The sequence below is a fragment of the Propithecus coquereli genome, unplaced genomic scaffold, assembly GCF_000956105.1.
Source record: "Propithecus coquereli isolate 6110/MARCELLA unplaced genomic scaffold, Pcoq_1.0 Scaffold2, whole genome shotgun sequence".
In the NCBI taxonomy this organism is placed as follows: domain Eukaryota; kingdom Metazoa; phylum Chordata; class Mammalia; order Primates; family Indriidae; genus Propithecus; species Propithecus coquereli.
Genome location: NW_012144966.1, coordinates 17,016,187 through 17,027,278, shown reverse-complemented (window position 1 = coordinate 17,027,278; position 11,092 = coordinate 17,016,187). Strand labels below are relative to the sequence as shown.

Genomic DNA, 11,092 nt, shown 5'->3' with positions numbered 1-11,092 from the left:
CCAAAAGCACTAAAAACCAGTCAGTTGGTGTTTTTATTTAAAAATAATGTATTAAATTGGAGATAATTGAAATCTTTCAGTGTTAAAATTTCCAGATCCAGGAATATATCATGTCATTCTCTTTAAAGTCTTTTATGTCCATCAGTAAAGTCTTATAGTTAGTTATCTTCATATGGATCATGTACATTTCTTAAGTTTATTACTAGATTTGGGGGTGGTGATGTTATTGTGAGTGGGTTTTTTAAATTAAACCCCCCTGACTGTCTTTCTGATAGTTTCTTATTTTTTATTATTAATTATTATGGTTTTTAAAAAATATTTTTATAACCTTACAGTAGAGGACGTTCTGTGTCTAACACCAATGGAAACTTATTAAATGGGAAAATAAAATCTATGTATTCCACAAATTAGAACAACTATTTGAATTATTAGGTTGTCTTCCTAGTTATTTAAAATTGTAGTGTTATGGTTATTTATATGCACATTTTTGCCAGAATATTGTAAATTCTTCTTGAAATTAAAGTTTATCTTTTAGAAGTCTCTTTTCTTACCTTGCCAACTTGTAGCATTATTGAGCATTTTGCCAATTAAAGGTATATAATGGATGCATTTTGAATGGCTCTGCAGTTAACTCTGAGGAGTTAATACTGTACAGTCAGTAATAATAATAGAGTAATAGTCACCATTATTGGGTGCCAGGCATTCGTTGATGATGATAGTGCTTTGTATGCTCACCAATCCAAAGAATCAAGTACTATTGTTCTGCTATTTTTCAGATGAGAAAATTGAGGTACAGAGAGGTTAATTGACGTATTTATGGTCAGGCTTCTAGTAAGTAGCACAGTAAAATAATGAACCCAGATATGTCCAGTCCTGTGCTTTTAACATCATCATATCCTGCCTTCTTTTTCTTCCAGTCTTCTTCTAGCATATGGATAAGATCTACATATACCGAGGCAGTGGCACTTTTATTTGGAGTAAAGAATCTTGGTTGGGGAGTATCTTGGGAGAGAGCAAGTCTGGGCCTTCTGTATTAGTCCAGTGGTGTTGAGCGTAGAGGAGCTTGGAACAGTGAAGGATGGAAGTGAGTTTTGCTAAGACCCTGATAGCACTTCAGACATAACATTGAATACTTCCTGATTGCTTTATGTTGCCAGTACTGAAATACAATATTTGCTTCGAATCTCTCTTGTTATTTCTTAAATATCAATTAAGGACTACTGTATTTCAAGCACTCTACCTCTGCTGAAGCATTTATCACATTGTTTTCAATGATAGACTTGTGTGACTATTTATTTGTATTACCGTTCTCTCATAATAGAATGGAAGCTTACATAGCTTTGTTTGTTTTCATATCCTTAACATCTGGTGTATGTGATACGGAGGAGGCTTTCCTTTTCCTTATCTTAAACCCAGGTCGTTGATAGGTAATTGATTATAGAGGTGATCTTGATAAGTTGTTATGGCTTGGTAGTCAGTATTTTGCCCTGAAATACTGGGCAAAATGTATGTAGTCTCCTATTTGTATTCAAATGTTTAGCCTAAGTTAGTTTTTTCACATCTCAGGTAAATTAGACTTAAAATTCACTTTCTTTATAGAAAGGGTTGTGATTAACTTTTATAATGACATTTTGATTTTAAAGTTTTTATTTGAAAAAGCAAATACTTCTTTTCCTTTTTGGAAACCAACTTTCCTGGTAAAACATTAAAGCTTTTTTAAAAAAAGTACCACCGTTATATAATTTCTAGAAGATAAGTTATGAATACTACCTGGCAGGGGTGTTAATAGGCCTTTTGATTCTGAAAGCACTTTCCTCTTGACCTTGATGCAGTTTAGTATTAAATTCAAATGATGGGTGAGGATGTGGAGAAATCAGAACCCTCTTACTCTGTTGGTAGGAATGTAAAATGGTGCAGCCACTTTGGAAAATAGTCTGGCAGTTACTCAACAAAGAGTTACCCTGTGAGCCAGCAATTCCACTCCTAAGTATATGCCCAAGAGAAGCGAAAACATATGTTCACACAAAAATTTGTACACAAATGTTCATAGCGGCATTATGTACAACAGCCAAAAAGCGGAAACAGTTCAAATATTCATTAGCTGATGAATGGATAAATAAAATATGGTGTATCCATATACTAGAATATTATTTGGCAAGAAAAGGAATGAAGTACTGATGCATACTACAATATGGGTGAACCTTGAAGATGTTATGCTAAGTGAAAGAAGCCAATCACAAAAAGACAACATGTATGATCCCATTTATATGAAATGTCCAGATTAGGCACATCGATAGAGATAAAATGTAGATTAGTGGTTGCCTAGAGCTGGGGGTGAAGAGGGAAGTGGTTAGGAGGATGACTGCTTAATGGAATGGGGTTTCTTTTTGGGGTGACAAAAATATGTTAAAATTAATTTTGATAATTACTGTTGTGCAACTCTGTGAATATGTTAAAATCATTGAGTTGTACAGTTTGAATGAGTGAATTATATGGTATGTGAATTACAGCTCAGTAAAACTATTACAAAAAAATTCAGATGGCTTTCAGGCATTATCAACAGTCCTTTGTGTTATTTCTTTATTCTGCTAAAGAGAAGAGTTCTAGTTGCACAAGAAACACAGTTCCATTTTATTAATTTATTAGCATGCTGTACTGTTTTTGGCTACACATATTCACTAGAGACTATCGTATTTCTGTTAGTTTCTAGTGCCAAACTGAAGAGAAAAAAGAACTGGTTTGGAACAGCAATATATACGGAAGTAGTTGTAGATGGAGAAATTAAGAAAACAGCAAAATCCAGTAGTTCTTCTAATCCAAAGTGGGATGAACAGCTAACTGTGTAAGTATCTTGTATAAAGAATGCAGATTTTCAAAAGGGAATGTGCTTCTTGGAATATGAATATTTTATATTTATTTTGTAAAATGACTTCAAAGTAATGAGTGCTTTTTACAATGTGAGAGACAATTTAAAGTATGAAGAAATTTTTGGTTTATTTCACTTCGTTGTAGAGAGAAAGCCTAATCTTTGCTTTTGCTGTATAAATTATTTCCATATTTTCTCTGAATGTTTTGTTATAGAAATAGATAGGACAGAAAATTAGTCATCCTTAATTTTGGTGTTTTGAAATGTAATGGTATAAATTTGTTATAGTAAAAGTATTATAACTAATACTGTCAGTTTTCTTAAGCCTTTAGAAATTTGTTCAAATAGAAACAGTGTTACTGTGAAGTCCAAAAAAGTCTCTTGTCATGTTGCTGGTATTTGGTTTGCTAATTACAAAAATTCTTATACAGTTATTAAAGCCCTAATATATTTGAAAATAAATACTATATTTATTTATAATTCAGATCGTTTACTGTTTTATACAGTATTCTCAAACCGAATTCCTGGTTTTTAAAAAGTTACCAAAATAAATGGTTTAATAGGAATTGTCACTTAGCATGATGATGTATACTCCTGTATTTTTGTTACAATTTTACCCTTACAGAAATGTGACCCCACAGACTACATTGGAATTTCGAGTTTGGAGTCATCACACTTTAAAAGCAGATGCTTTATTAGGAAGAGCAACGATAGATTTGAAACAAGCTCTTTTAATACACAATAGGAAATGTAAGTTTTTATTCTAACCTTTGTTTCTTTGTAAGTTTATTTTAGCCACTTTAAACATGTCCTGAAGTCTGAAAGTAAAAAAAATAGTGTCGTATTTATAAAGGAGAACTTCAGTTATTGCCTGTGATTGCTTTCAAGTTTGTGGTGTTACATGAAGTAGGAAATATTTACCCTGATCTTTCTCTATTCTGCAGGTTTACAAAATGATCTCAGTCATCCATAAGTACCCAATTATCAGTGATCATCAGTTACTTATTACTTACTTATTATTAAATACTTTTAAACTTGCAAAAAATGATCATTATCTGAGCCTACTCTGTTTTGTTACTTGACTAATAACAATTTTATTTGGATAAAATAAATTCTAACTCTTAAATTTTCCTTTTTTATTATATAACTGATTTATTATAGAAAATATGGAGAATATAGAAAATCACAGAGTAATATAAAAGTTATCTTTAAGTCAACTATCCAGTTAGAACTACTCTTAAAATATGATCTCTGTCTTTTTCTTGTTCGTAGACACAAACACATATATTTTTTCTTTTCTGCAGTTACTGGTTTATCTTCTGTTTTCTTTGCATGTAACATTAAACATCATGTTTCCATGACAGTAAATTCTGCTAGACTGAAGATTTTTAAGGTAGTTTAAAATTTAATTATTTGTAAACCTCCTGTCATTATATCCAAAAATTTGACGGTATATACACATTTGTAATTCTGGGGAGAGGGTTCATAGCTTTTATCAAATTCTTAAAATATGTGATCCATTGAGTATGAAAAACCAGAGTTCTAGTTTATGATTTTTAGGAGCCACATAATGTTTTTTTTTTATACCGTAATTTATTTAACCTCCTATCGACTGGCATTTAGGTGGTTTCTAATATTTCATTCAAACTATGCCCTTGTTCAAATCTCTAAATCTTTGTGCTTATCTTCTTATTTCTTTAGAGATTTATTCTCATTAATTCCTAAAAGTAGAGTTGCTGGGTTAAAGATTAAAGTGCTAATGTTTAAAATAACAAGTTGATTTTTTCTGTATTCAATTATAATTTTTTAAAAAATATTCTATTAAAGCATTGTAAGTTTGATTTTCTGCTATCTTATGGTTTTTTGGGGAGGGGGATGTTTCTTGCAATTCATTTTGATACAGACATAAGTAATATGTTTTGTAAGTAAGTTTATAGTACTTTGCCTGGATCATTATTATTATTTAACCATGCTCCCATTGTTGGACATTTAGATTATTTACAATTCTGTTATGTTAGACTGTACTGAACCTCCATGTAAAGATTATAATTATTCTCCATCCTAAGATTATGTTTATCTGCCAAAATGATCTGAGAAAGTTGTAATGTCAATACATTTTGAAGTGAAACCCTAAGTTATGTAAACTTTAAGTTATCTCTTAAGATTTAATTGAGCAGAATATGCTCAGAGGAAAAATAAAATTTTATAAACAGTGAGTAGGGGGCTTCAGAAATTGTAGCAGTTGCACATCATAGGCAGTCAGTAATTTTTTTTAGTAATTGAAAGGTATATTAGTTTGCTAGAATTGCCATAACAAATACCATGGCCTGCGTGTCTTCAATAACAGAAATTTATTTTCTCATGTTTCTGGAGGCTAGAAGTCTGTGATCAAAGTATTGGCAGGTTGGTTTCTTCTGAGGCCTCTCACCTTGGCTTGTAGATGGACATCTTTTCCCTGTATCTTCACACAGTCTTCCCTCTGTGCATGTGTCAGTGTCCACATTTCCTCTTTTTAAAAAAAATTTTGGCCGGTCGCGGTGGCTCACGCCTGTAATCCTAGCTCTCTGGGAGGCTTAGGTGGGCGGATTGTTTGAGCTCAGGAGTTCGAAACCAGCCTGAGCAAGAGCGAGACCCCGTCTCTACTAAAAATAGAAAGAAATTAATTGGACAACTAAAAATATATAGAAAAAATTAGCTGGGCATGGTGGCGCATGCCTGTAGTCCCAGCTACTTGGGAGGCTGAGGCAGTAGGATCGCTTGAGCCCAGGAGTTTGAGGTTGCTGTGAGCTAGGATGACTCCACGGCACTCTAGCCAGGGCAACACAGTGAGACTCTGTCTCAAAAAAAAAAAAAAAAATTCTTTTAAGAGACTGTGTCTTGCTTTGTCACCCAGGCTCGAGTACAGTGGCCCAATCATAGCTCACTGGAACCTGAAACTCCGGGGCTCAATCCTCCTGCTTCAGCCCAAATTACTATTTACAAGAACACTACGAGGAAGCACATCTGACCTTCCTTCTCATGGTCAGCAACTCAGCTTTAGGGTATTTCCGAGGTCTCCTTGGCCAACGGGGTCCATTCAGTCAGCTGGGGGGGCTTAAGATTTTATTTTAGTTCACAGTTCCCCTCTTTTGGCCAAGATCTGCCAGAGGCAGCATCGATGGCCACACTTATATTTTTTCCCATCATTGCCAGGGTGGTATAGCTACCTGCCCTGTGTCCATACGGGTCCACTGTGGGACCTTTGTGTCCAGGGAGATTTAATAGCCAAAAAGGCTTACATCCAGTTAAATGTTCTAGTCCAGATGGGACTGGGGGTGGATAGGCAACCATCAACATTTTAAAACCTTCTGGGTAACGTAAAAGTAAAAATCAAAATGTCAAAGGCAATGTTACAAAATTAATTGATTTATAAGAGGTGAGCTACTATATTCTTGGGTTTAGTTGCAGACTTGTAGCAATTTGTTATATAAAACATAAGCGTTGTTAACCATTTTAGCTAAGGAATTTAGAGACTTTTGTTATGTCACAATATTTTTGGTCTCTTTAGTAATTTGTCCTAAGGTGGCTGATAAATTTTTTTTATATCTCTATTTGCTTAAACCCTATAACTGAGAACAGTTATACTCAGGAAACTCTAAGTCTGTGGGAAGCAGGAAATTCTTTACAGTTGGGATGGATGTTTGGACCACGTGGCCCAAAAAGGCAATGTATCTCATTTAGTATTTGTTTAGACATCTTTGTGCCCCTATCCTTGATCTGGAGAGTCTTCCATCTCTTGAAATCTGCCCTTAAAATCTCACATGCCTACCTCTTCATGATAGTCCCTGGGCCTACAAGGGAGGATGTTTATAGTTTTGGTAGCAGGAAGTTGGTAGTGAATAACAGATTGAGCCTGCTGGGATTCAATAGTTTTAAATCCTGGAGATACCAGGTAAACTTTGCTGTTCCTTAATACTTGGCTTGACTCTGGAAAACAAAGCAAAAAGAATCAGAAATGTTTTAAATAAAAAGTCATTGAAAAAAAAAGAACACCAGTCATTTGGATTAGGGCCCACCTTAATTTTAACTCAGTTACCTCTTTCAAGATCCTGTCTCTAAATATAGTGTCACATTTTGAAGTACTGGGGCTTAAGACTTCAACGTATGAATTTGGTGGGGGGAACAATTCAGTCCATAACAAAAGGTAAATACATTTCAAGAATTAAATCTTACGGTAGAATCATAATGCTTTAAAGGTAGAAGCAACAACCTGTGAGTATTAGTCCCAGCTACTCATTTTATTGATAAAATAACTTAATCTAAGTGACTTGCTCAGAAATATACAAGTAATTGCAGGGTTGTGATTAGAACACAAATTTTCTCTTAGCTGCTTAATTTTGATTAGATGTAATACAAAATTACTGTGGTTCTTGACAGCCTTGAAGCAATTAAAAATACATTTATAAATGATGATAAAATTCTTGGTTGCCTTTGATTCAGCCTCTTGGTTTAACACTTGGACTCTGAGTTTTAGTTAGGCATCAGTTGAATGAACTATAGTTAAATTTTGGAGGTGTTGTGGTATTTACCTTTAAAAAGAAGTAAACACTGCTAAGAACAAAATCAGTAACCCAAGAAAAACATGACAACCTAGTGATGAATAAAGATAGTCGGTGCTAAAAACATTCTTTGTTCCTATCCTTAAATCAAGATTAACTCACTGGTTTAGGGGGGGAAGGTTATTGATAGAGGTATTGTGTTCCTAAGGTATCCTGTATCCAGAAAATGATAATCAGCATCTTACATGAATAGAATCTGTATATTTGTATAGAAGGTTCCAGTGAAGGGATGTTCTGGGGTATGTGTGTTTCTCACTTGTTTATAGAGAATAGATTTTTAAGGGATGAAGTGAAAGAGGAATCTCTTGGGAGGAAAGAAAAACCGAGGTTTTAGGTCTTGTGACAAGAAAAGAAGAGACAGTGAAAGCCCATCTAGCTTTTAAGGAAGAACCCTGGATCTAGCATGCCTGAAAAGTCCCAGTATGGTTTCTGGTAAGACACTTAAAAGAAAGTTTATGGTGTGAATGGTAGACAGGATAAAGTCCTTGAAAACAGTTGCAATATGGAGGTGGTTGGAACCAGGAGAAATATTTGTGGGGGCCATGATATTTGAGGGTGATTTTAAAGGATGAAAGGACATGGTTTGGTGATAGTGGGAAAATTATTGTAGGAATTTGAGGTGGCATTTATAAAAATTATAAACCATAAACAGCATTGAATTAATGAGCAACTTGAAAGCAGAAACTGTTTTATTCATCTGTGTTATTTCAGCGCCTCCCACAGTCAACAGCCAAAGACTTAAAAAAATTGTAATAGAAAAACTTGTGTATTTGAATAACATCTTACTATGGAATCTTATTCTATATAAAATTTTACCATATGTAAAACATGTAACGGTATTGACCCATAAAAGCGTGCACGTGCACACACTAACATGTCCTTAACTCTTTTTACTCCCAACAGTTCCTGAATTAACTTCTGTGGAACTCTGTTCCTCAAACCAGTTTGAAAGTTACTTGGCTATAAGATCAAGTTTAACTCCTGATGTTAATACGTTACAGAGTCTTAGTTCAGTTTGTCTAATTTCCTACTTACAATTCTTAGTACCCTGCCTTCTCTGTCCAACTAATCTTCTTGTATCTTCTGCGTATGCTTTGCTAGTTCTCCTTTACTGAAAGCAGTCTCTTTGTCACTGATCACTTCCTTGGTATTTTCAATAATTATACATTTGTTTGGTGTTTTTATATTTAATTCTGTAACATAGATGGAATACTATGAAGAATGGTGTAAAAAGTACATCAGAATTAGTTATTTGGGAGACTGAAGTGAGAGGATTATGTGAGGCCAAGAGTTCGAGGCTGTAGTGTGTTATAATCATGCCCATGAATAGTACTCCAGCCTGGGCAGTATAGTGAGAGCCCATCTCTAAAAGAAAATGTATCTAAATTAATGATTTGTTTCCTTCTGTTACTACCCAGTTTTTTAAATGGTGTCCATTTTTATCACATGGATGAATTTGGCCCACTAACATTTTATGTTCCACTTACATAGCAGGCTCTCCTCGCCCTCCCCTTCCTTTTTTTCTTTTCTTTTTTTTGTCTTGACAATGACGTAGGCTCTGTAGTGTACTCATTATTTTTGTCTAAGTGCTCTTGGAATGTAACTTTGAACTATCCTTATCTTTCAACATAAACTTATTTGAACTTGCCCTAAATTCTTTTTGAAATGGGGTAGAGGTATAATAAGTAATTCCACAAATAAATACATAAATAAACTAGTTGTAATAACTGTGTATAACTGCAGAAACTAAATATCATTCTGATTTAGGGATGAGATTTTTCCTGTAGATATTGTCTTATTGCATTTGTGTTGCTATAACAAATACCTGAGACTGGACAATATATGAAGAACAGAAATTTATTTCTCACAGTTCTAGGGTCTGGAAGTCCAAGACCAAGGCAGCAGCAGGTCGGTGTCTGGTGAGGTCCTGATCTTCACTTCCAGGATGTCACCTTGTTGCTGCATCCTCTGTAGGGGATGAACATTGTGTCTTCACATGGTAGAAAGGACAGAAAGGGACAACCTACTCCCTCAAGCCCTTTTATAGGGGCCCCAAACCCATCCATAAGGTTTTTGCCCTCATGACTTAATCCCCTTCTACAGGTATCACCTCTTAGTACTATCACATTGGCACTCCGGGAGGCCAAGGCGAGAGGATCCCTTGAGCTCAGGAGTTCGAGATCAACCTGAGCAAGGGTGAGACTCCATCTCTAAAAAAAAAAATACTGTCACATTGGCAATTAGGTTTCAACATATGCATTTTGAGGGACCCATAACATTATTTTATTCTGAACTATTTTTAATGGTTACTGTATATATCTTAAATGACCCTTATTTCTTGTTCTTTCCTTAGTAATGGTGCTATGTATTAGATGTTTTTCTTTTATTGGGAAGATGTGTATATTAGAACCACTTAAATAAGGGCAGTTGAACATTTGAAATGTAGCATAACTAAAGAGCCTAATTTTAAATTTTATTTCATTTTAAATAAATTTAAATTTAAATAGCCTCATGTGGCCAGTGGTTACCATATTGGACAGTGCAGGCTTAGACTATTCCCTCATTTGAGTTGCAAAATCAGAATTTATCTGTATTGTTTTTTAAAATAGCGTTTCTTCTTGCTTATTTTTATCTTTTTCTTATGTAAAGCTTTACTTTTTTTTATCACCTCAGGTTTTGTTTTTTGTTTGTTTTTTGTTTTTGTTTTGTTTTAAGAGATGTAGTCTCCTATGTTGCCCAGGCGAGAGCTCAGTGGCTATTCATAAACAAGATCAAAATGCACTGCAGGCTTGAACTCCTGGGCTCAAGAGATCCTCCCACCTCAGCCTCCTGAGTAACTTAGACTACAGGCCCATGCTTTAGGTTGTCTTTTGGAAGCTCCTCATGTATTTTTTTAATTGTTAGTCTGAAATCTGTCCTGTTTTAGAAAAGTTTCTAAATTTAGGAATTTCTAAGTTTCTGCCTCATTATGATTCTCTGCTATTTTTCTTTTGTGTTTCCTCTGGCACCCTTATTAATATAATTTAATCATACTGATAATTTTTCCTGGGTATATCATTTCTGTCATCCGTTTGCTTGGTCATTGTTTTGATTTTGATTGATGTTGTTTGTAACTCCTTTCTTTGTTGCCTCTAATTTTTTGAAATTTTCATGTTTCTCATTTCTAGTTTTTACAAAATCAGTTCTTTTATAAAAGTTTTTATGACTTTATTTAAAAATCCTGGTAGTTTACATTGACCAATAAATCTTTTTTCATTTGCCTAAGATTTTTAAAGTTTTTCCATATAACTTAAGGATATATTCTTTTTTTTTTTTTTCCTGGAGCCACTTTAGGAGTGGGCCTAAGCCAGTAGAGTTGCTGTAACAGAGCTACAACATACAGGGGGACAGGGCCCATCACTAGTTACGTTTAAACTTGCTAAGCTTAAAATGTCTATGAAACATTTAAGTGAGGATGTTTAAGAGAATGCTGGATGTATGTATCCTCTGGATTTCGGGGTAGATGCTAGTACTAGAGAAAGGCATTTGGCCAGCATTAGTATATAGTCATTTTTTTAAAAAAATACAAAATTAGTGAGATCATCCAGAAGCTAGAGAATTAGTATAGTTAGAGAAGAAAAGAGACAAG

General features: G+C 34.4%; 1 protein-coding gene across 1 annotated transcript in view; it reads left to right on the top strand.

The window, feature by feature from the left end:
• WWP1 (WW domain containing E3 ubiquitin protein ligase 1) overlaps positions 1 to 11,092 on the top strand; it is a 90,063-nt gene that overhangs the window by 10,584 nt on the left and 68,387 nt on the right. The window contains exons 3-4 of the mRNA XM_012643549.1: positions 2,704 to 2,842; positions 3,492 to 3,616. Coding sequence (XP_012499003.1) covers positions 2,704 to 2,842; positions 3,492 to 3,616 — 264 coding nt within the window. The remainder of the gene's footprint in view (positions 1 to 2,703; positions 2,843 to 3,491; positions 3,617 to 11,092) is intronic.